This window comes from Balaenoptera borealis (assembly GCF_965194805.1).
Source record: "Balaenoptera borealis genome assembly, chromosome: 16".
In the NCBI taxonomy this organism is placed as follows: Eukaryota; Metazoa; Chordata; class Mammalia; order Artiodactyla; family Balaenopteridae; genus Balaenoptera; species Balaenoptera borealis.
The window spans coordinates 71,503,849-71,529,219 of NC_138872.1; the positions used below are offsets into that span (position 1 = coordinate 71,503,849).

Genomic DNA, 25,371 nt, shown 5'->3' on the forward strand with positions numbered 1-25,371 from the left:
GTTAAATGGCTAAGAAACAGTCACAGAGGAGAAAGAACACAATGATTTTTAAATGATGCACTGATGATGGAATGGAGGATGAAATTAAAAGAAAATTTGGCAAATAAATGACCACAGGTAGGAGATTAAGATTCTATAACCTCCCAGCAGAAGTGCCATTCCAAGACGGGGGAAATGAATGGGTTTTTTAAAAGATTCTTTTTTTTTTTTTTTTCTCTTTTGCCATTTTGTGAGTAAGATCATCATGATACAGAACAGCTAGAAAATACAGGGAAGAGAAATAGCCACGGTGCCAACGCCCTCCCCTGATCTTTGTGTGTGGTTGACAGTTCTACCTCCTGTTTCTCTACTGGGCTTTAAAAAGAGACCTCTAGATATTAGCACCTTGAGATTATTTTGGGAACAGCATGGGCTAGAAATTATTACTCAGAAGAACAATCACTAGCATTAGTGGAGCCCCTACCCCCGCACCCCGTGCCCGCCTTCAACAGTTCCAAAGGCCCCTGACAACATGAAAACCTCTACACCTGACTTATCTCAAAAGTCAAAAGACCAGGTGAGCAGAGGTGAGCGCACCTGAGCAGGGTGCTGTCCAGCATGGCGGCAGCAGTGTGGGAAAGGTCATGCAAGCAAGACCAGTGGCAGCTCCTAGAGGACAAAGGTCACCTTGGCCAACTGACCAGTGACCTCCTCACAAGGCTCCTTCCTCTCTGCTCTCTGTCACCCTCTCCATCCATCCCCTATTTGGGAATAAAGAAGGGAGTGGACCTGCATCCCTGCCCCGTGGAACTTGCATCTGTGGCCAGTGCTGAGAGAGGACGGGCGGGGGAATTCAGTCCAGTTCAGAATCGATGCTTCAGGACTTCCCTGGTGGCGCAGTGGTTAAGAATCCGCCTGCCAATGCAGGGGACATGGGTTCGAGCCTTGGTCCAGGAAGATCCCACATGCCGCAGAGCAACTAAGCCCGTGAGCCACAACTACTGAGCCCGCGTGCCACAACTACTGAAGCCTGTGCACCTAGAGCCCGTGCTCCACAACAAGAGAAGCCACCGCATGAGAAGCCCGCGCACCGCAACGAAGAGTAGCCCCCGCTCTCCGCAACTAGAGAAAGCCTGTGCGCAGCAACGAAGATCCAACGCAACCAAAAATAAATAAAATTGATTCTAAAAAAAAGAAAAAAAAGAATCGATGCTTGAGGTAAGATCTGCAGGCCCAGAATCAACAAGGCAAAGAATGGGGGGCACCCCGATAGAGAGGACAGCCATCCTGAGGCTACATGGAAGCAGAACGACTCTGTCTGGGGAACTTCCAGGGGAGGGGCAGCTGTGTGCAGGGGAAGGGGCCCGGGTCCGCAGGGAGGCGCTCATCAGTTATGGCGGGGAGCTGGGCCTTTGTCCTGGGGCTGTGGGAAGGCACTGCAGCGTTTTAGCAGAAAGATGAGGGTAGAGGCACCCTGATCACATTAGCATAGTGAAGAGGCTTTGGCTGCTGGGGGAGGACAGATGTGGGATTTACATCTCACCTCCACGTAGGAGGTGAGAGCTGCCGCCCTGGACGAGGAAGATGGGAGTGAAGACAAAGAGAAGTGACCCACCCGTAGGGGAAAAGCACTGGATTTGGGGTGTCCTGACATGATGTGCAGGTGTCTGCTTGCACAAGCAGGACCACCCTGGAGAGGAACGTGGAAACAGGACCAGGTTTGGGGGAGACCATCATGAGTGGGCACTGGCCATGTTGAGTTTTGAAGCCTTTGAGGATCCAGAGTGGAAACACCAGGGAGGCGGCTGGATATGGGGCTGGGGGTCAGGAGGGGACTAAGAACTCAGGAGTCCTGGTGCGCGTGTGGCCGCTGAGGCTAATGTCGAGGAAGGGACCAGAACTGACCTTGGGAGCATCTCCATTTAACAGAACAAGGAGGAGGGGGTGGGAGGGGCTGCCTGGAGCCCAGAAGCGTGGCTGGTGCGAACTGGGGGGAGGGTGTGTGCACATCATCTAGGCCTCTGGGAGCTGTTTCAGTGGAGTCAGGGGCGGAGGGCAGCTTGCAGTGGGTCGAGCCATGAGGGGAGGTGAGGAGGTGAAGACCAGCCCTTCCAAAGGTTTCCCTACAACAGACAGGAGAGAGAGCAGAGCCAGAGCGGGGTGGGGTCCTTAAGGCCCCTTCCGCTCCAGTCATGGGGATGGGTAAAGAGGGGGTGGTCCTCCACTATGCCAGAGCGATTTATGTCCAGGCCAATCGCCCCCAGGTTGGGGTGCAGCTGTTCTGCGTCCGCCCAGAGCCCCGTGAGGCCTGGCGCCCAGGAAGGAGGCTTGGGGATGGTCCCCACGCCGCCTTCCCATCCCAGTAACATCCAGTCCGCTACTGCGCCAGCCCCCTGCCCCAAATGCTGTGGAAGGACGAGAGAGATGAGAAAGCCAGGCTGAACTCCCACCCATACCCTACTCTCAGATCACACCAAACTGCTTAGATTTTCCTAACTACCCTTGTGTGTTGCCCGTCCTGGCCTTTGCTCGCCCGTTGCCTGTGCCTGGGAACGCCTTCTCCCACCCACTGCCCATCTGGCCATGAGCGCTGTGCGTACCTTTAAAAACCTGGCTTGAGGGTCTCGTCTGTGAAGGCTTCTCTAGCCTCTGCCTTCCCCGGGGCGCCCAGCCCTCCACCTGGAGTGACCTCCAGGAGACCCCATCGCGGCACCCAGGGTGATTTGCTGCACTCCCTAGACCGGAGCCGGGGGGCCGGCAGGTGATGGAAGAGGCTGGAGGGCTCTGAGGTGAGTGACTCACCTGGGGACTCACAGCTAATAAACTGCAGAGCTCATTCCAGCCCTGGTCTATTTTCTCGTGGCTTCCACAGGGTTAAGTGAGAGTGTACAGGTAAGGCCCGCGAACAGTGCTTGCAACAGGGGGGACTGCACCACTATAATGAACAATATAATTACTACGGATAGTTAATAACTTGTTGAGCATCTGTGCTTCTAGGTGTCAGGGACAGAGCGGAAGCCAAGAAAGCTCACTGCTCTGGCGCGGAGGCAGATAAAGTGCACGCACAAGTTCAGAGACTGGGACAGGCGCCTCATGCCTTGGAGCAAGGGCATGTGACGGGGGGATCTGACCCTGGGGAGGGCAGCTGCGCTTCTCCCTGGAGGCCCCGGCCCTTTGCTCCCACCCACCCACGGCGGCTTCCGCGGGAGCGAGATGCTGGCTCAGTTGAATTCCCCCTGGAGTCCAATCCAACAGGGTCTCATTTCCTTCCCCGCATTGTTAAACGAGATCTGAACATCAAGCATTCAAGAACGCCCCGATGTGCAGATATTTACCTTTCGTCCTGCAGCTTCCGACCCTCCCCTGGGAGGCCCGATTAAGACGCCCTCCTTGGGGACGACAGGCAGGGTGAGGCTGGGGGGGTTTAATGCCAGACGTTTCTCAGAGCTGGGACAGGTAAGGCGGTTCAGAGTTAGCAGACTCGCCCACCCCCACAAGCCCAACATACGGGGGCACACTGGCCCCTGCACATGCATACACACACACACACACACACACACACACACACACACCCATGCCTTTCTTCCACACACCACTACATTTCAAAACCTCTGAAAACGGTTCAGAATCTGCCCAATCACTCTTCAGACTCACAACTGGCTCCTGCAGAGAAAAATCCAGCAAGACAGGGATGGGGTGCAGTGGGGTGGGTGGCAGTTCGGGCCCTCCGGCTCCATCAGCCTCCACAGGGCACCGTCTTGTCCTCAGTCAGGGGTGCCTCTTCTGCTGATAGGAATGGCAAGGGCGGGGGCGGTGGGACGCACCTGGGAAAACCTGCACCCTCTCCAAGGGCAGGTCTTATCCCACACCCCTCTTCCGTATTCACAGCCCACCTCGCACCTCACCCACCTGTTTGCTGTGGTTATTAACGTGCTTATTAGATTCCCAATATCCACAACTGTGTCTTCACCTCCATCCCAAGCTAGTCAGTCCCAAGCTTTGTACTTTGCATCGGTCGCAGAAGGGACACATGAAATGCCCTCCATGTGCCACGCACTGTGCTTACCACGTGACCTGGGTCCAATTTGAGCCTTCCCAAGATGACGAGAGCTCTGGGTTCTCCTACTGTAGGTCAGCAGAAATCGACCCAGAGGGGCTCAGTGACTTGCCCCAAGTCACATAGCAGTGAGGCGACAGAACTGGAAAATTCAGGTCAGTGGGGCCCTCAAACCCCTATTCTCTCCACAGCACGCCCTGATCCCCAAGGAGTAAGAAACGTGGGCAGGGGGGCTCAAGGATCTCTTCCCTCATGTCCCTGGCTATGGTTTCGGGGACTCCAGCCACTGCAGGAGTTCAGCCCTGCTGCTGGGTCCCCACAGACCTTTGTAGACATCTGTCTGTGTGCTCTGAGCTCTTTGCAGAGAAGGCACCAAAAAAAAAAAAAAAGAAAAAAAAAATGAACAGCCCAGCTAAGCTGAAACGTTCTCTTTGGAGAGGAAGGGAAATAAAATTTGATGAACCTCTGCATAATGTTCAAGTTATGAACGTGTAAAGTGATATTCTGCACATATGCTGGGAAGCATTTATCTTCTCCCATGTCGTTGGGGCCTGAGCTGTTCAGGACCAGCGAACAGCAGCTTCTTGCTGATGAGGTACAAAGAGGTCCTGTCTTCTGCCTCAGCAAAACGAGGGTGCCCATGGATGCCCCGGGCTTTCCCACAGCCCAGGTAACAGCGGATGCGGTGTTAATGGAGCAGCTTTAGACACCAGGCTGCTCATGTAGCTGCTGTAAACATTTCCTGAGCACCTACTATGGGTCCCGTGCTCTGCCAGTCATCACCACCTTCCTAGTGGACGTGCTCTGTCCACAGCCATGGGCAAGGCGGGCCTGTGTGCCAGGCTGGCCTGACCTCCCTGACCACACGTGACAGGCCCAGGACTGGACAACTGACCTGGGACTTTGATGAAGGGGCGCTGGGATGCTGAACCTTGCTGGGATGGTGGGGCTTGAGCTGAAAGTGGACGAGGCAGTCAGGGCTGAGGTCTCCAAAGAGAAGTTATTCAGCCAATCACACACACACATGTGCACACACACACACACACCCCAAACTAACTCAAAAAATGTTAAATGAGCACCTATTAGGTGCCTGGCCAGTCCTCGGTGCTCAGAATACACTGGGGAAGAAGTCAGCAGAGCCCTTCCATCATGGAGCTCACAGCCTACAAACTATCAAACAGATAAACAAATAAAATAATGTCAGGTTGTGTAGGTGCTATGAAAAAATAGCAATGATAAAGAGTGTCTAGGACAGGGTGTATGGGGGGTGTACAAATTTAGATGAAGTGATTAAGGAAGGCTTCACTGAATAGGTGACATCTGAGCCAAGACCTGAGTGAGCCAGCCAGGTGAGGATTCCAGGCAGGGGCACAGCAGGTGCAAAGGCCCTGAGGTGGGGATGAGCTTGTAGTGTTCAAGAGATAGAAAGGAGGCTCATGGGGCAAGGGAGAGACGATGGGGTCTGCAGCAGTCAGAGGGAGGTTCCGGTGTGGCCCCCACCATCCCCCACCGTGCAACTTCTCGGCTTAAACCCTTCCATGTGCCCCACGGAGAGTCCCACTCCTCAACGCTGCCCAGCTCCACAGTCTCCTTCCCCCTTTTCCTCCTCAGACTCTGTCATCAGTCCTGAGAACTTTTCAGTTCCCTGCCACCAAAAGGCATTATGGCATGTCCAATCAGCTCCCCAAAAGTAAGCTGTGATAAAGATTTGGGTACAGGTAGTTTATTTAGGAGATGGTCCCAGGAAATATGATAACCATCTGCTCGTCCTTCCACTCATCCATCATCCATCCATCCATCCATCCATCCATCCATCCAGCATCCATTCATCCATCATCCATCCATCCATCCATCCATCCATCAATTCATCCATATACCCGCCCACCCAACCATACATACATACATCTGTCCATCCACTCAACTGTCCATCCATCCATCCACCCACCCAATCATCCATACATACATACATCCACCCACTATTTATTGTCACCTTCTCTATTCCCAGCTGGACTCTAAGGACTCAGGTGATCAGATGTGGTCCCTGACCTTGAGGAGCCCTCCTCCTCTAGCAACCGTCACCGATCCCACCGCTGAGTCTTTTTTTTCACTCAGTGCTGTGACAGAGCCCAAGAAAGAAACCTTGGTTCTGCCTCTCTGTGACCCTATCTTGGTTCTAAGAAGCATGGGGCCAAAGGGCAAACACTCGAACTTGATTCCCTTCTTGGTTTCTCAGGCTCTGTTCACATAAGCCCAAGGCAACCTCATGCCCCATAAAACATTAAAATGTCCCAGAAATTCCAACATAGTGGGGTCCAAACTCTGCCTCACCCAGCCTGCCCCTTCCAACCCACAACCCCCCAGAACACTTCTGTCAGATCACTCTAGTTTTCGACTGGCGCCCTGTGGCCACTGAGGCCAGGCCTCGGGCTTCTGATTCCCAGTGGTGGCCAGAGGTGACCCCATGTGCACTGACCTCTCCCGGAAGTACTTGATGGCCTCAGGGTCTATGAAGGTCGGCTCCTCCCGGTAGCCCTGCTCAAAGACCTTGCGCTTGTGCCGGAACTCAATGACCGTCTTGGTGTAGGAGTTGAGCGTGGTGACAGAGGCTGCCATGCAGCAGGTAAAGGAGCCCCACGCCAGGCTGCCAAGAGACGAGGAGAGAGGTGCCACGGTGAGGGTGGGCAGGGGACAGAAAACCACACCCACCAGATATCCAGACCTGAGCATGTGCCGCCGCAGAGAAGAGTAAGACTTGATCCCTGCCCCACCCGTGGTCTGGCCTGGGAGACAGCATTATCTGTACATTGTGATGCAGACACCACAGAGTTCATTACTGGGAGGCAAGAAGAGAGCGAGTCATTCCATCCACAGGTTGGCATCAGGGAAAGTGACCAGAATACAACAACGCTTGCAGTCGGTCTTGGAGGATGAGTGAGAGTTTACTAGGGGGAACAGCATTCCAGGAAGAGGGAAGAGCATGTGTAAAGGCGTGGAGACAGGAGGCAGTAGGAAGCCCTCCACAAACTGTAGGAGGTTTGGGGTGCCGAGTGAGGGGGTGTGAGGAGGTTAGTTGGAGTTGATGATGGAAAAGTAGAGGGGGGTCAGATACCCTAGTAGCTGATTTTCCATGAGAGCTAAATTACCCTTGTTCACGAGTGACCTTGGCAAAGGTGTTTCGCCTCTCTGCCTCATAGAGTACCATGTCACAGGCCTGTTGCAAAGATTAAAGGAAACGACCCATTAAAAATATCTTAGAACAGTGCCTGGAAATAGTAGGCACTCAAGAAAGGTTTGCCCTCGTTAACTGCCATCACTATTATCAACATCCTTACTACCCACTTCTTTTTTTTTTTTTTAAATCGGGGTATAGTTGCTTTACAATGTTGTGTTAGTTTCTGATGTACAGCGAAGTGAATCAGCTGTATGTATACATATACCCCCTCTTTTTTGGCTTTCCTTCCCGTTTAGGTCCCCACAGAGCACTGAGTAGAGTTCCCTGGGCTACACAGCAGGTTCTCATTAGTTATCTATTTTATACATATTGGTGTATATATGTCAGTCCCAATCTCCCAATCTAGCTGACTTGGTTTCCAGGCTCTTTCTCTGTTAGATTAAGGCTCTCTGCTCACACTTCCTCTGTGCACAGCTGGGGACTCCTGGCTGCGCTCACCTGATGTGGATGTCAACCAGAGCTGGAGAATCTGTCCTGTCCACATCTGGAGAGAAGGGAAGGGGGGCGTGGAGCTAGGAGAGTCAGCTGGCCAGGATGCTGGTCTTCTCTGCTCCAGCGCCCACTCTAGAAATGGCCTCCTGCCTGCTTCCTCTGATCAAGACCGTGCAGTAACATGTAGAACCAGAAGTGGGGTACCCGCTTTGCTCCAGTTGCACCCGGTCTGGTTCCCAGGTACCTGTTGCCCAGTCTGTCTTTTTTTTTTTTTAATTTTTAATTTTTATTTATTTATTTATTTATGGTTGCATTGGGTCTTCGTTACTGTGCGGGGGCTTTCTCTAGTTGCAGCGAGCGGGGGCCATTCTTCGCTGCGGTGTGTGGGCTTCTCACTGTGGTGACCTCTCTTGTTGTGGAGCACGGGCTGTAGGTATGCAGGCTTCAGTAGTTGTGGCATGCAGGCCTAGCCGCTCTGCAGCATGTGGGATCCTCCCAGGCCAGGGCTCGAACCCGTGTCCCCTGCATTGGCAGGCGGATTCTCAACCACTGCGCCACCAGGGAAGTCCCCCAGTCTCTGTCTTGATAACTGGTTTCCTCCACATCAGGGGCTCAGTTTTGTTGCTGCCAACGCTGCACTGTCTCAGGGCCTCCAGCCTCCCCTTCCACCAGCCACCCACTGGGTCTCTCAACGTCACCGCCCCTGCATTCCTCAAGGTCAGTGCAGCCCGCCTCCCATACCCACTGCTCTTCTCTGTGTCAGCCTCAGAGCACCCAGAAGGAAAGCAAGGGGAAATCTGAGGAGTCCGCCTTTCTCCCAGGGATCCCCATTCATCATCTATCCCTTATCACAAAACCCTTTAGGAGGGCTTCCCTGGTGGCGCAGTGGTTGAGAATCTGCCTGCCAATGCAGGGGACACGGGTTCGAGCCCTGGTCTGGGAGGATCCCACATGCCGCGGAGCAACTAGGCCCGTGAGCCACAACTACTGAGCCTGCGCGTCTGGAGCCTGTGCTCCGCAACAAGAGAGGCCGCGATAGTGAGAGGCCCACGCACCGCGATGAAGCGTGGCCCCCGCTTGCCGCAACTAGAGAAAGCCCCCGCACAGAAACGAAGACCCAACACAGCCATAAATAAATAAATAAATAAATAATTTAAAAAAAAAAAAAAAAACCCTTTAGGAGAGTCCCCTGTTTTTTCATAGGAAACTAATTTAGATCCTCTAGAAACTCTGAGTATCTATAATAGACAGCTGCAGGGTGTCAGTCTGGCCCCTCTAAGAACTGCCTTGTCAATCAAAGGGCCCAGTAGGTGACCCCACCCTACTGTTCACAGATAATTGGAGGAGGACCGAACATCTGGCCAAAGCTGGTCCAGTCAGATACATTGTTCTCTCTTCCGAACAATGAAACTGAAGAGTCTAGCTCAATCTGGGATGTCTGTTTGAACTAGAGTGATGGAAATTCAGAACATGAGGACAGAGAATGAAGAAGCAGGCTTTTTCTGGGATTCCACGAGTACACGTCTGTTGGTTTGGCCTGACCAGCACCCATTCTGTAAAGGGACCACTACTCCCCTCCTCTTGGGCCGTGTGGTTCGTGGGGGGTTGGCCTCACCCCCAAACTTTAGGGGTGTACACATGACCTAGGCCTGGCCAGTGAGAGACTTCCATCTGGCCACAGTAATTGGTGCAGGGATGGACATGTGACACCCTAATTAGGCTATCGAGACTCATTCCCAGGACTTTTGCTGAAGCTGTTGGGAAACAGGGCTCATCTTTTTTCTGGGGTGCCAAGCTGGTGGGATTTGAGCCAGGAGTTGCTGGAGCCCATTTGGCCACCCCCCCCCAACCCTGAGAATAAACCTGACTCAAAAGGAAGCAGAGCCACAAAAAGGAGCTAGATCCCTGAGTTGAAGCCATTACTCCTGGACTTTCAATTATAGGAGCCCAAATTCCTTTTTTGGATTTTTTTCCCCCCCTCAAGCCAGTTTGAAATGGGTTTCTTTCACTGGCAACAAAAGTTTTTATACAATTACTTTCTATAAATTCCCTTCTTTTGCATAAGTTCCTTTTGAAGTGATTTTCTAGTCTTTACAACCAGGGATCTTTACTCCGAACAGGTCTAACTCTCAACCCCGATGACCCAACCAAGATGGAGCCTCACATTCTACCACATACGCCTGTTTAATTTCACCGCAGTCCTCATAACACCCTGTACTTCTCTTGTGTCTTTGTATCTATTATGTTTTTATTCTTTGTTTTTAAATTAAACATTTTATTTTGAGATCATTACAGATTCACATGCAGTTGTAGGAAGTGATTCAGAGAGATCCCTGTGTACTCTTTACCCAGTTTCCCCCAATGGTAACATCTTGCAAATATAGTAACCACCGGGATATTGACACTGATACAGTCAAGATACAAAACATTTCCATCCATCACCACAGTGACCCCTCCTGTTGCCATTTTTATAGGCATACCCACATGGCTCCCAGCCTCTGGCAACCACTCATCAGTTCTTCATCCCTATAATCCTGTCATTTCAAGAACGTTGTATTAATGGGATCACCCAGTATGTATGTTTGGGGTTGGCGTTTTTTGCTTAGCATAGTTCTCTGGAGATTCATCCAAGTTGTGTGTATCAAGCATTTGTTCCTTTATATTGCTGAATCGCATTCCTAGAGCAATGTATGAGCTGCTCCACACCCTCACCAGCTTTTGGCATTGTCACTATTTATTAATTTTAGCTACTCTGAGAGACATGTAGAAATATCTCATCGTGGCTTTCATTTGCATTTCCCTAATGGCTAATGGTGTTGAACATCTTTTCATTTGCTTATTTGCCATCTGTGTATCCTCTTTGGTAAAATGGCTGTTCACGTTTTTTGCCCACTTTCTTTTTTTTTATAAATTTATTTATTTATTTTTGGTTGCATTGGGTCTTAGTTGCTGTGCACAGGCTTTCTCCAGTTGCAGCAAGCGGGGGCTACTCTTCATTGCAGTGCGTGGGCTTCTTACTGTGGTGGATTCTCTTGTTGCGGAGCACGGGCTCTAGGTGCGTGGGCTTTTAGTAGTTGTGGCACGCGGGCACAGTAGTTGTGGCTCGCGGGCTCTAGAGCGCAGGCTCAGTTGTGGCGTGTGGGCCTAGCCGCTCCGCGGCATGTGGGATCCTCCCGGACCAGGGCTCGAACCCGCGTCCTCTGCATTGGCAGGCGGACTCCCAACCACTGCGCCACCAGGGAAGTCCTGCCCACTTTCTAATTGGATTGTTTTGCTATTGTTGTTATTTACTGTTGAGTTTTGAGAGTTTTTATATATCCTAGATGTTAGTTCTTTGTCAAATATGTGGTTTCCAATAGTTTCTATCAGTCTGTAGCTTATCTTTTCAACCTCTTAACAAGGTTTCTCGCACAGCAGAAGTGTTTAATTTTTTAAAATTAATTAATTAATTTAATTTTTGGCTGCGTTGGGTCTTCGTTGCTGCACGCGGGCTTTCTCTAGTTGCGGTGAGCGGGGGCTACTCTTCGTTGCAGTGCTTGGACTTCTCATCGCGGTGTTTTCTCTTGTTTCGGAGCACGGGCTCCACGGCGTGCCGGCTTCAGCAGTTGCAGCACGCGGGCTCAGTAGTTGTGGCTCGCGGGCTCTAGAGCGCAGGCTCAGTCGTTGTGGCGCACGGGCTTAGTTGCTCCGCCGCATGTGGAATCTTCCCAGACCAGGGCTCGAACCCATGTCCCTGCATTGGCAGGGGGATTCTTAACCACTGCGCCACCAGGGAAGTCCCAAAAGTGTTTAATTTTGATGAAATCCATTTTATCAATTTTTCCTTTGATGCTTTTGATGCCAAGTCTAAGAACTCTTTGCCAGGTCTAAATCCCAAAGATTTTCTTCTAATTTTTTTCTAAAAATTTTATAGTTTTACATTTTATATTGAGGACAATGATCCATTTAGAGTTACTTTTTATATAAAGTAGGAATTTAGATCAAGATTGGGTTTTGTTTGTTTGTTCATTTGTTGAAAAAGTTATTCCCTGTTCCACTGAATGGATTTACACCTTTGTCAAAAATCAGTTGGGCACATTGGTGTGGGTCTATTTCTGGGTTCTTTGTTCTGTTCCATTGATCTGTAGGCCTATCCTTCCACCAGTACTACACAGTCTGGATTACTGTAGCTATATAGTAAGTCTTGAAACTGGGTAGCCTGATCCGACCCACTTTATTCTTCTTTCTCCAAATTGTTTTAGCTATTCTAGTTCCTTTACCTTTCCTAATAAGTTTTAGAATAATCTTGTCTAAACCTACAAGAAATGTTGCTGAGATTTTAATGAGAATTGCATTAAACCTCTATACCAACTTGAGGAGAATCAACATCTTAACCATGAACATGGTGTATCTCTCTATTTATTTAGATCTTCTTTTATTTCTTTCATTAGCATTTTGTGGTTTTCAACAAGCAAATCAAGTAGCTGTTTTGTTAGATTTATGACTATTTCACTTTTTGAAGTGTACATGGTATTGTATTTTTTAGTTTTGTTGCCCAACTGTTTTTTCTAGCTTATAGAAATATAATTGATTTTTTGTATTTTTGTCTTGTATCCTGAAACCATACTGAACTCATTTATTAGGTCTAGGCATTTTAGAGGGGGTAGATTTCTTAGATTTTTCTACAGAGACAATCACGTCATCTGCAAATAGGTGTAGTTTATTTCTTCCTTTCCAGTCTCTATGCCTTTTATTTACTTTTTGTGCCTTACTGCACTGGCAAGAACTTCCAGCACTATGTTGAGTAAGAGTGGTGTTCCCAGTCTTAGGGAGAAAGCATTCAATCTTTCACCATTAAGTATAATGTTAGCTGTAGGTGTTTGTAGATGCTCTTTATCAAGTTGAGGAAGTTCCTCTCTATTCCTAGCTTTCTGCAAGTTTTTTTAAAAAATCACGAATGGATGTTGAATTTTATCAAACTTTTTTCTGCATTGATTGATATGATTATGTGGTTTTCACTTTATGTCCCTTATCTTCTGCCATTAATAATATAATCACCTTAAATATTTCCTCTGAGTAATTTAGAACCACATCAGACCATGTTATAATTTTTGCTTCAATCATCATGCATGATTCAGAAAACTCAAGAGGAAAAGTAAAAATGTTCTTTCTTCATTCCTAACATTCCAAGATGCCTTCTTTAATTTTTTTTTTTTTTTTTTTTTTCCTGTTTAGAGAACTCCTTTGGCCATTCTTTTAGGATAGGTCTGCTGACAACAAATTTTCTTAGTTTTCCGTCATCTGAGAATGTCTTAATCCCCCCTTTCCTTTCCTAAAGGATATTTTTGCTAGGAATGGAATTCTGAATTCTTTTCTTTCAGGAGTTGAAATGTCGTGTCACTTCCTTCTAGCCCCATGGTTTCTGATGCAAAATCCCCAGTTTAAATTGGTTTTTCCTACAGTTAAGGTACTGTTTCTCTCTTGCTGCTTTCAATTTTTTTTCTTTGACTTTAGGTTTTTTTAAAACACAGATGTATCATAGTGAGCATTTCTTTGGGTTTATCCTGTTTGGGTATCCACTCAGCTTGACTCTGTAGGTTTATGTCTTTTACAAAATTGGGGAATTTTTCAGCCATTATTTCTCTGAGTATTTTTTCAGCACCCTCTTTCCTCTTCCCTTCTGGCACTCCAATATTAGATCTTTTGTTATAGTCCCAGAGGTCCTTGAGGCTCTGTTCATTTTTTTAAAGTCTATTTTCTCTCTGTTGTTCAGATCAGGTGACTTCTATCTTCAAGTTCACTGATTCTTTCCTCTGTATTCTCCATTCTGCTGTTGAGCCCACTCACTGAAGTTTTTATTTCAGTTATTGTATTTTTCAGTTCTAAAATTTCCACTTGTTTCTTTTTCATATTTTCTAGTTCTTTCCCGAGACTTATTTCTTTCCTGAGACTTCCTATTTTTTCATTTGTTTCAAGGGTGTTTGTAATTGCTTGTTGAAGCATTTTCATGATTGCTTTAGAATCTTTCTCAGATAATTCTAACATCTCTGTTATCTCAGTATTGGGATCTCGTCTTTTTACTTTCAAGTTGAGATCTTCCCAGGTCTCGATATGGTGAGTGATTTTTAGTTGCAAACTTGACATTTGGGGTATTTTTTTTACAAGACTCTGGATCTTGTTTAAACCTTCTGTTTTAGCTGACTTCCTTTGACACTGTTCTGACACAGGAAGGGGGAACACTGCCTTGTTAATGCCAGGTAGGAGTGGAAGTCCAGGTTTCCCACTGGGCCACCACTGACATTCAAGATGGAAAGGTTCCTGGTTACTGTTGGGCAGGGGTGGGAGTTCTGACCCCCTTAGGCCTTTGCAGATACCACTCTGGTTGGGAGGGGCAGAATGCCTCATTACTCCTCCCCAATTTGCCTCCACTGACACCACAGGGAGGGGGATGACTTCATCACCACTGGGCAGTGGTGAAAGTCCTGACTCTCCACTACTTCTCCTCTGACACCACTCCAGCAGGGAAAGGGAGGGTTCTTACTTGTTACTGCCTACTGGGGGTGGGAGTCCAGGCTCTCCAGGTGACCTCCACTGACACTCAGGGGTGGGTGGGGCATATTACCGTCAAGCAGGGCGCAAGTCACAGCTCCCTACTCTGGTACCAGCTTGGCAGGACGTGGGCGTGCAGTTGAGTGCCTCATTATAGCCTGATGACATGAGATCTAAACTTGGCATGAGTGGGGTAGAGCCACAGTGTGGTTTTGTTGTTGTTGTTGTTTTGGGATTTTTTTGTTTTGTTTTTGTTTTTTTTCCTGTGATGGGTGACTGGGTAGAGCAGTTATTGCTAAAAGTTTTCTCTCTTGGTAGGCTGGCCCTTTTCTGGTTCTTTGACTAGAAAGCAGACTTTTAGAGGCGTTTTTGTAGGAGGGCATGGGGGTCGGTGCCTTTTGGCATTTCTGAGTTGCTGATTTCTTCAGTTCCAAATCTGGGATGTAGGAGACAAAAAGTACTCACCAGTGTGTTACCCCTTGGGTCCTTAGCCAGCCTACTGTCTTCCCTCCACCTCTCAGAGGCTTATTATGTTTGTTTTATGTATAATGTCCGGGATTTCAGTTGTACTTAGCAGGAGGGTAGGGAGAAGTGTGTCTGCTCCATCTTCCCAGAAGTGCAAGTCCTTATTATTTGTTTTTGGATTGTCTTCCCCCACACTCCAGAATGTCAGCTTTATGAAAACAGGAGCTTTATTTCGTTCACTGCTATATCCTTAGCATCTGAAACAGTGCCTGGCACATAGTAGGTGCTCAATAAATATTTGTAGAATGAATAAATACAGATAAAATAAAAACAGATAGAAAAAAAACTTTTCTGGTTTTGATGTGGGTGAGGGGTTCAGGGGTGCATCTGTGAGTCTTCAACTTCCCTGCTCCCCCAAACCCCCGGCTCTCAGGCCCCCATGCAGGGCACAGATTGAAAACTTCGAGTCTGGAATGCCTGCTGGTGTTTGCAGCTTACATGGCTGGACTGGTACAGTGAGGTACGTGGGTGGTTGGCCTGGTTTTTGGAGACAGGGACAGAGTGGACACTGTGACATGGATGGGGGAGGGGCAGGGGGTGGCTGTCAGCTAACTCTCTGTCTGCTGGGAGCTATAGGGGTGGGTCGGGGGATGCTAGGGGACCAGATTCAGAGATGCATGGATGCCACCTTGAAATCCACCCCAGGCCCTGCTCGGTGGAAAGACTGTACCTGGTCACTGAGGGAGGCAGCCCCCGTCCACCTGCAGGCCAGATGGGCATAGAGTCACTGTGTGGGGCAGGACATGGCGCAGATGCTCCTAATGTAGGCCATCCTCAGTGCCTGTGAACTGAAGGGGCCAGGAGATGATGACGGCAGGTTCTGGGGGCCCAGCTGGTCCATCCATGGCAGCAGGGCACCCTTGGGCGCCACAGTGCTCTCTCCCTGCCCTGGTCTTAGAGAAAAGGAGGCCAGTGCCACCTGCCTGGTGGGGGGGGGATGAGTAAGAGAAAGAGATTCCTGCTGACCACACAGCCTCTCGGTTACACCAGCAAACACCCTGTCCAGTGGTTCTTTGCGGCCAAGGCTCTTCCAGAACCCCCCTCCTCCCACTGCAAGGGATCAACTTGCTGAAATGCCAGCTCGGCCCTGCAGAGAGGGGAAGGGCTAGGCTGCTGTTTCCACAGGGTCACGTAGACTGAAGAGGAGGGGAGGGGGAGAAAGGAGGACGGTGGTGAGGCCACCACGTGACACACAGATGGGCCCCAGAAGCAAACAGAGAGGCACCACCCTCCTGGGACCTGGCCTAACTTGCTACTCTCTTGCTGCGTGACCTGGGACAAACTACTTAACCTCTCTGGGCGTCCAGCTTTTCTGAGCTACAACTCCATGACGTTCTACTACCCTCATTCTGTCACGTGAATGCTCAGGATCGGGGTTTCACCATGTGTGCTAGGGTAGGAGGGCCCCTTTATCCACCCCTCTCCATTTTGATCAAATGCAAAACAGAAGTAGAAAGTGACTAGCTTTCCATTCTCCCACCATCACCAGGAAAACTGACATGTTGACATTCCAACTGGGGTCACAAACTCCAATTCCTGCAGGGTCAGACAAATGACTAAGTGAGGAAATTGTAAGGAAAGGGAAGGCAATAGGGAGCAGTGGGGACTGGGGTAAAGTAGAGAGCAGGTGCCTCATCTAAAGGGGGCAGCCTCTACTCAGCTGAAGCTGCCTGCTGCCATGCGGCAATGCAGGCTAGACACAGACATATCTTCCAACAGTCAAGAGAAGCCAGAAACCTGGATTTTCATGTAAAGTTTTTTACGAATTTGAATGATAGAAATAAATGCAAATTAAAAAAAGTAAAAACCACTGTGGCAGGTCAAACAAAATATCTACAAGCTGGGTTCAGCCCTGGGCTTCATGCAATTTGGAGCCTCTGAAGCTAACTGTGTGACTTGGGCCTTTGCCCTTTCTGAGCCTGTGTCCTCATCCCTCAAGTAGGCATGGCAACCCCTCCGAGTGGGAGTCAATGGCAGGACCGGAAAGCTCAGGGCTTGTAAAGTGCCTCCTGCTGTGCCTGGTACAAAGGAGGCGCTGACCAACCTTGGTCTCATCCACCCCTTCCCCACACCAAGCATCTGCTGTGTCCCCGTGCCCCCCACCTCCCAGGGTCTTGCCTTGGCACTGTCATAGGAGGACCTGGAGAGAGTTAAGACAAAGAGCTGAAAAAAAGGAGCAGGCAGGAGAGCTGGAGGGACCAGGGTGCAGGGCAGGGATGGGGTTCCGCAGCTTAGCGGGGGCCCACGGAGGGGAGTCTGGGTGTGAGGGGAGCGTGCGGCCAGGGCTGGATCTCAAGGAAACACTAAAGTCCTGAAAACAAGCATGAGCAACAAGTCGGGGGAGACTGGGGAGAACGGAGCGCAAGGGGCTGCCTGCATGCCCACCGGATGTCATCCTCTTGGACATTTGGGTCACATGTCTCTCAAAAAGTGACAGTGGCATTACCAAAGGCCCAATGTCATTATCACCATTTATAATCACTGCCACTTAAAGGAGCAGTTACTGTGTATACACACTTTAAGAGCTGGGTGTCACATGGCCCTCACAATAACCCCATTAGACCTGCATTACTGTGATCCCTACTCCAGGGATGAAGAAGCCAAGACTCGGAGAGGATGGGTCGCTTGCCTTTAATAGCAAAACGCATCGAGCACATTCTCTGTGCCAAGTGCCTCATGTGCGTTATTTCCCACAGTCTCCAAAGATGCCCCCCACCCCTGAGACACACCTCCTGGGGTTCATGCTTTGTGCAGCACTTTCTCCTTGACTCTGGCCCCATTACTTGCTCTTGACCATCAGAATGCAGCAGACGTGACACTGCGTGGTTTCTGAGGCAGGGTCATGAAATAAACTTGCAGCTTCCACTTGGATCTCTTGGGACACTCTCCAGGGACCCAACCACCGTGGCTGAGAAGCCAGTCTCGCTGACAGCTGAGCTCCCAGTGCCAGCCAGCACCGACTGCCAACATTGTGAGGGGCCACCCTGGATGCCTAGCCCAGCGGGGCCCCAGAGGACTGGCCCCAGACAGCATCTGACTGAAACATCGTGGAAGAGCCCGAACCAGGACCACCCAGCTGAGTTGGGTCAACCCACTGAACCATAAGAGATAATAAGACATTTTTTATTTTAAGCCACTAAATTTTCTGATGACGTTTGATAAATCAACAGAGAACTAGAACACCACTCACAAGAGCCCCATGACGTGGAAACTCAGGCTGTCCCCATTTTACAGCTGAGGATACTGAGGCGCAGGGAGGGTAAGTGACTTGGCCAGGCCCACAGTTGGTGAAGGTCAGGGTCAGGATCTGCTCCCAAGCTGTCTGATTCCAGAGGCCGCCCCTCAACCACCCCTTTATGCTGCTCACAGTGGCCGGCAGTGCCCGTCAGGGTGAGGTTTGAACCCAGGCTGGTGGACCCCTAACCATGGAACCTTCGCCTTCCCGTGCAGGTGTGGCTCTCGAAAGCTGGTCCCCAACATCCATTGAGGTCCTCCGAAGCCCCAGCCGACAAGCCCCTGCAGCCCGTTCTTCCTCTCCTGCTGGGCCAGGAGACAGAGGCTGGTGCTGTCTTGCCGTGGAGCTGACCACCTCCCTGGTCGGGGGCTGGGGGCAGAATTTTGACAAATGGCCGCACACATATTAAACAAGAGAGATGACGCTGCACAGCCCTGGCAAGGCCCCCAGATGCAAGGGATGACAAATGGGGCTGATCCATCTTGTGGGCCTCAGAGACAAGGAGAAATGGATCAGACCTAATAGGGGCCGCACACTGGGCACCGGCCTTAAATAAGTCAAATGGGAATTGGGTGCCCCTTGAGAGGCTGGCCCGGGGGGAGCTGAGGAGCAGGCAGGAGGCCTGGCTTTCAGGGGAAGAAAGGTTCCCGTGGGAGACCAGCAGCCTGGGCTCCAGGCCAGGTGGAGAGCCAGGGGCTGCTGGAAAGACAGGCACGTGGTGGGAGGGGGTTCGGAATCCTGGGCAAGTGACCCAACCTTTCTGAGCCTCAGTGTCTACATATGCAACAGAGGGTTATTGTGCGTGTTAAATTTCATGTCAGTAACGATAATATTAGAAGAACTAGTGTTCCCTGAGCATTTACATGTGCCATGTGCTAAACACACATGAACTGTCTTTCTATTAGCCCATCCCCTCCGAGAGGCAGAATATAGAGGTTGAGAGCATGGGCTCCAGAGCCAGACTGCCTGGGTTCAAATCCCAGCTCCGCTGCTCACAAGCTGGATGACCCTGGACAGGTTACCTAAGTTCTCTGTGCCTCAGTTTCCCCTCCATGAACCACCTACCTCATAGCGCTGTTGTGAGGTTTCCCCACAACTGTTCTACTTTAAAGGAATCAGGGTCTGTATTGATGGGTCCAGGTCCCTTTAGGGCACATGCCTTTAGCTTTAAGGGGGCGGAGCCAAGCAGAGAGTGGGAAAGGGCAGAAAAACAGCAGGAGTCCCCACTGGTCACAATCAAAGCCTTTCTTGCTCCATTCTGACCACCTTCCCCCCAAGAAGCCCTCTCACTGGCAAGTCTTTGCACCTGCCATTCCCCCGCCCAACACGCTATCTTATTCCCTCCTCCACCAGCTTGCCTGACCAAATTCTCCCCCGAGGACCCTCCCCAGGGGAAGCTGGGTCAGTGACCCCTTCTCTGTGCTTCCGTGGCTGTCTGTGACTCCCCCCCCACGCCCCGCCAGCCAACCACCCACATCGTTGGCTCAAAGTACCGCTTGTCCATTGTCTTAATCCCCTGTTACCACACTGTCTCAGCTACTGCTGTACCCCCAGCACCTAGGAGCCCCAGCACCAGCTGCCCCCAAATAAGTGCTCACTCGGTTAATACGTGTTCAATGACTGAGTGGATAAATGCGCCTAGGCACCAGAACCGGACCTGGATGCCCTGTGTAACAGACACCTGTGGTCACTGTCTTTCCAGTGCACATTCCTCCTTTTGAGAACACCTCGCTCCGCCCTTGCCCCACCCCCAGTTTTCCATTAGAGGACCTCTCCTCCATCTTCCTGTCCAAGAGTTTGGATGGGGCAACCCCACCCTCTGCACCACATGACTTAGGCCAGACAATTAGAGCAGCTGAGTCTCCTCAGGGTCTAAATCACTGGTTGCAGTATGGTCACATGACTTAAGCTAACCCAGTGAAAGTCATAACCAAGATTTTGGCTGGCGATATTGGAAAGAGGCCCCACCTCTCTGCTGGTATTGCTACATTTGTAACATGTAAGCCTAGAACTGGGCTTGGTGACTAAATTTGCTACCACCTGGGGAAAAGCTGCTTATGAATAAAGCCGCCACAAAGAGAATGGAGTCAGAAGTGGGGAGACAATGACCGAGTTCCTGATCAATCACCTGACCACCTGGATCCAGCTGTGCCTGAAGCAGACATTGTGGTAGCTCACCCAGCATCCATTCCACCCACTTACCATTTGAGAGTTTTGGACTCATTCCTCGTTCCAGAGGAAAGGTCCAGCTGAGCCAATGTGCTCATGACACTCCCCCAGCCATGGTGACGATTCAGAAGAGAGAAAATGACTTACGTTGGGCTCATCAGAGGGAGGCTTGGGACTTTAGTGAATGTTAGGGAAAGAGCTCTTTCTCCCCCCTGTATGTGAAGGAAGAAGCACCAGCTTCAAAGAAACTTTCTCACCACTAGGAGGGAAGCCCACCCAGGGACAGAGTTAACATGGGGAGTGGGCAATGCTCAGGTGACCACAGAGGAAAAAAACTTAGCCCTGATGACAACAGAAACTCTGGATCAAACGTTCCCTGAAGTCCATGCCAAGCTGCACTTTCCATTTACAGGAACCAAGGTATTTCCTTATTGATTGGACTGAGGTGGGTGGGTTTTTCTGTTACAATCCATGCCCCCACCCCCAGCTGAGCCAACTGGGTTTTTCAGTTCCATGAACTAATACACACCTCTTGTTTACTTAAGCTTGGGACTCTATCATTCACAAGCCAAAGAATCTTGACGGATTCTGCCTTTCTTTTGCACACCATGCTCTGAGGTGCTGGCCCCTGCTCCCTGTAGCCAGAGCCCTTCACTAGGCTCTAGACAGCTTCCATCCCACCTTCCAGAGCAGCCTCTAAGGCAGAGGCTGGCCAACTTTATCTGTAAAGGGCCAGACAGTAAATATTTTAGGCTTAGTGGGCCATTCAGCCTCTGTCACAACCACTCAGCTCTGCCATTGTAGCGTGAAAGCAGCTGTAGACAATATGTAAACGATAAGCCTGGCTATGTCCCGAGAAAACTTTACGGACACTGAAATCTGAATTTCCCATAATTTTCACATGTCCCCAAATATTTTTCTTCTTTTGATTTATCTGTTCAAGCATTTAAAAATGTAAAAACCATCCTTAGCTTGAGGGCTACATAAAAACAGGTGATGGGCTGGATTTGGCCCAGAGGCCATAGTTTGTCAACCTCAGCTCTAGGATCTCAAAGCATCTTTGGACTCTGGGCTTCCCCCCGATGCCCCACCTTCCTCTGTTTCCCAACTGGGTTGAGCTACCGAAGTTCCAGCATGCCTCGGGGCTCTGGTGTCTGAAAGTCAAAAGCCACTTACCAAAAGGACCACCCGTAGTCCCAGGAATGGGGCCTCCAGTCTTCAGGGCCGAGGCTCACGGTGACCTGGAACACCTGCGTGTACATCATGTGGGCTACCATTCCCAGGAGGCCTGTGAGGGGGGGAGCAGGACAAGGTGTCAGGAAGCAAGGTGGGGCTTTGTCTACCCAGCAGGGGCCTGTTAGCGCTGGGGAGAGCATGGACCCCCAGGGAAGGACAGTCAGCAGGACTGAAACACAGAAGACCAGAGGGCGGTGGTTTTCTAAGCCTGCCAAGGAGTTTGAGTTGAGGCCAAGGGCAAAGGGAGACCCTGGAGAAATGTAAATAAGGGAGACACAGAGTCAGATCTGCTTCTGGATGGGCAAAGTTTTTCTGTTAGGGACCAGATAAGTAAATATTTTAGGCTTTGTGGGTTTCAACTCTACTGTGGCAGCACAAAGAAGCCGTAGACAGTACATAAAGGGATGAGCATGGCCGTGTACCAATCAGACTTTATTTACAAAAGCAGGCGTTGGGCTGGATTTAGCCTGTGGGCCAGAGTTTGCTGATACCTGTGTTAGAAGGTCATTTGGGAGACGTTGCTTAGAGAATGTTTATCAAACTGCAGGTCTTGACTCACTAGACCAGTGGATTGTGAAATCAACTTCATGGATTGCATGGATTGCAACCAGCGTTTAAAACAAACAAACATGGACTTCCCTGGTGGCGCAGTGGTTGAGAATCTGCCTGCCAATGCAGGGGACACGGGTTCGCTCCCTGGTCTGGGAAGATCCCACATGCCGCGGAGCGACTAGGCCCGTGAGCCACAACTACTGAGCCTGCGCGTCTGGAGCCTGTGCTCCGCAACAAGAGAGGCCACGATAGTGAGAGGCCCGCGCACCGCGATGAAGAGTGGCCCCCGCTTGCCGCAACTAGAGAGAGCCCTAGCACAGAAACGAAGACCCAACATAGCAATCAATCAATCAATCAATCAATCAATAAATCTTTAAAAAAAAAAAAAAAAGAAACCGCCTGCCAATGCAGGGGACACCGGTTTGAGCCCTGGTCCAGGAAGATCCCACATGCCGTGTGTCACGTGCCTAGAGCCTGTGCTGTGCAACAAGAGAAGCCACCGCAATGAGAAGCCCGCAACTAGAGAAAGCCCGCGCACAGCAGCGAAGACCCAACACAGCCAAAAATAAATAAATAAATTAATTAATTTTAAAAAATTTAAAAAAAATAAGTAAGAGTGGAATGGAATAGATATCTGATACCATCAAATGTAGCAGAAGTAAATATTGTTTTGTGAAACTTTTCAGTTGTATACATGTGCGCGTCCACGCGTGCACGCACGTGCGTGTGTATAGCGATTGTAATATGAAATGTTTTTCCATGGTCATGTCAAAAATCTTGAAGCCCACTGGCTGGGAGAACTCTGATTCCAAGGGATCTGAGCGGGAATCCTTTCCCACCACGTTTCCACTGCGCGGCCCTGGACGAGGCACCTCGCTCTTCTGAGCTTCAAGTCTTTCAACCCTAAGATGAGGATTATGACAAGTAAGGTGAAAAGTGGCTGAAACGAAGCGAGGCAGCCTCCATGTCTGCTGCCTAGCGGGCATGCAGTCGTTACAGTTACCAGGATTATTATGAACCTGGGGACACTGCTCGTGTGGACTATGGCATCTGGAGCCTTTGTGGGCTAACGGGCGTGGACCTGATTTTCAGATGGAGTGATACAGTATTGATGAGGAGGGAAGAGATAGGTGACAAGAGGAAGGAAGGAAACCAACAATGCATGTGCACCTACTGTGTGCCAGGCACTCTGTCAGACTCGTTCACCTCCATTACAGTATTATCTTTTAATCTTCATGACAACCCTCTGAAGTGAGTATGATGATGCGGGCCATGTACCGCTGTTCAGGCTGCCCACTGCACATCTCCATACGGCTCCATTCACATCACAGTCTATGCGCACATCACTCCCTGGAGTTGAAGCAGAACCACACCTCCAAGGCTGTATATAGTAGTCCTGAATATGATTATTCCCATTTTACAGGTGAGAAAACAGACGCTCAGAGTGGTCAAGTCTGTCCCAGGTCACAAAGGGAGTAGATGGCTTAGTTGTGACAGGGGCCCAGATCCAAATGCCCTTAAAGCCAGGGCTCTTCCCACGCTGCCTAGAATGCGTCTGTCCGTCTGTCCTCCCCTTGTTGCCCCAGTCACCCTTTCCCCTGTGGAGACGAGAGAAGAGATGGAGATAAGGAGAGAAAGGGTAGAGATAAGAAAAGACAGAAGTAAAGAGGCAGTGAGGTACTGAGTCCTGAAACCCAGCCTTGCGGGCAGGTCTGAGGGCAAAGGGGGACATCCTGTGTTGTCCTGGTGTGAAGGTAAATGTTTAACACCAGGTTCCCCAGAGAGAGAGAGAGAGAGAAAAAGCTATGATTTGTAGCGTTTGTCAATTTCCATGGTGTGAATAATCCCACCATGGCCAATTTCAAGCTACCCGTGTAATGTCACTGAAAGCGGAGTAGAGAAGAGGTGTGCACCGTCGGGTCTCAGGACCTGAGCCAGCAGGATCCAGCACACCTGTCACCTTCCAGTCACCTGACCCCAGGCCCCACGGAGACAGAGGTCTCAGCGCTGGTTGCCTGTATCTCTGGGCTGGGGCCGGCCCCTCATGGACCTCTGGCCTCAGATGAGAGCTGCTCTCCAGGGCTGGCGGGGAGCACCTGAGTCAGGAAATCCAGGGAGAGGGTGACTGTGACAGGTGCTGAGGCCCCCGAAGATCCCCTAAAGGCTCAGCCTTCCCCAGCTGTCTCTGTCAGGCTTAGACCCCATCCTCAGTCATACCCCGGCAGGTATGCTAGAAGCCTCTCAGGTCCCCTCTGCCTTGGCTCAGTTTGTTAGAAGGAGACAAGGGCTGAGCCACGTGGGTATCTTATTTATCTTTACTTGACACAATTCCTGGTGAACTTCCAAGAGGTACATAACAGACGTACCTTATTCTTTGGAACTGATGCATAAGATTCCCTGAAAATGATACACCATGTTTTATTTATCCAATCAGTTGATGGTATTTATGTTATTTCCAGCTTTTTGCTCTCTAAGCAATGCTGCAATGAACACGTTTCTACAGGTCTCTTTGTGCGGACAAGCAAGTACGTCTCCAGTGTGAACAACAAGAGGAATTGCCAGGTCATAAAGTGTGTGCATTTTAAATTTTAATCAGTGTCAGTGAACTGCTTTCCTGAGCAGAGGTACCGTGTCGTACTTCCGCCAGCTTTGTGACAGTCCTCACCCAAATCCTCACTGATACTTGATATTATAAAACATTAACAACTTTGCCCACTGCATGGTAAAAAATGACACCTCAACATTGTTTTAAGTTTTATAATTTCCCTCATTACTAGTGAGCTTGGGCATTTTTCATGTTATTTATTAACCATTTTTATTTCTTCTTCTATGACTGTGCTTGGCTGTATCCTTTGTCAATTTCCTTTTATTAAAAATCTTTCTCCTTATCAATTGATAGAAATTCTTTATGTATTCTGGATACTAAACCTGTCTATTGTATAGACTCCAAATAGCTTACTGCTTGTCCTTCCCCCTGTACAGCACAAGGGAAAAAGCACTTTTTTTTTAACTAATAGATTTTATTTTTTAGAACAGTTTTAGGTTTACAGAAAATTAAGCGGAAAATGCAGAGAGTTCCAGAGTTCCCAAATGCCCCCTCTCTCTGCCTTCACAGTTTCTCCCATGATTAATATCTTTCAACAGAGTGTATATTTGTTACAGTTGATGAGCCAACAGTGATATATTATTATTAATGAAATCCATAGTTTACATTAGGGTTCACTCTCTGTGTTGTACAGGCTATGGATTTTGACAAATGCATAGTGACACGTATCCACCATTACTGTGTCCAATAGTTATGGCCCTAAAAACCCCCTGTGCTCCACCTCTTCATCCCTCCCTCCCCACTCCTTCTGAACCCCTGGTAACCACTGATTTTTTACTGTCTCCATAGTTGGGGTGCTTTCAGAATGTCATGTAGTTGGA

General features: G+C 49.6%; 1 protein-coding gene across 5 annotated transcripts in view; it reads right to left on the reverse strand.

The window, feature by feature from the left end:
- GSG1L (GSG1 like) overlaps positions 1-25,371 on the reverse strand; it is a 213,771-nt gene that overhangs the window by 19,594 nt on the left and 168,806 nt on the right. For 3 of the 5 annotated variants that reach the window (XM_082359684.1, XM_082359681.1, XM_082359683.1), the window contains 2 exons: positions 21,334-21,445; positions 6,510-6,677 (listed from right to left, as the gene is read on the reverse strand). In XM_082359684.1, coding sequence (XP_082215810.1) covers positions 6,510-6,677; positions 21,334-21,445 — 280 coding nt within the window. Of the gene's footprint in view, positions 1-6,509; positions 6,678-17,719; positions 18,358-21,333; positions 21,446-25,371 lie in introns of those variants that run through there. The other 2 variants (XM_082359682.1, XM_082359685.1) reach the window with 2 other exon arrangements.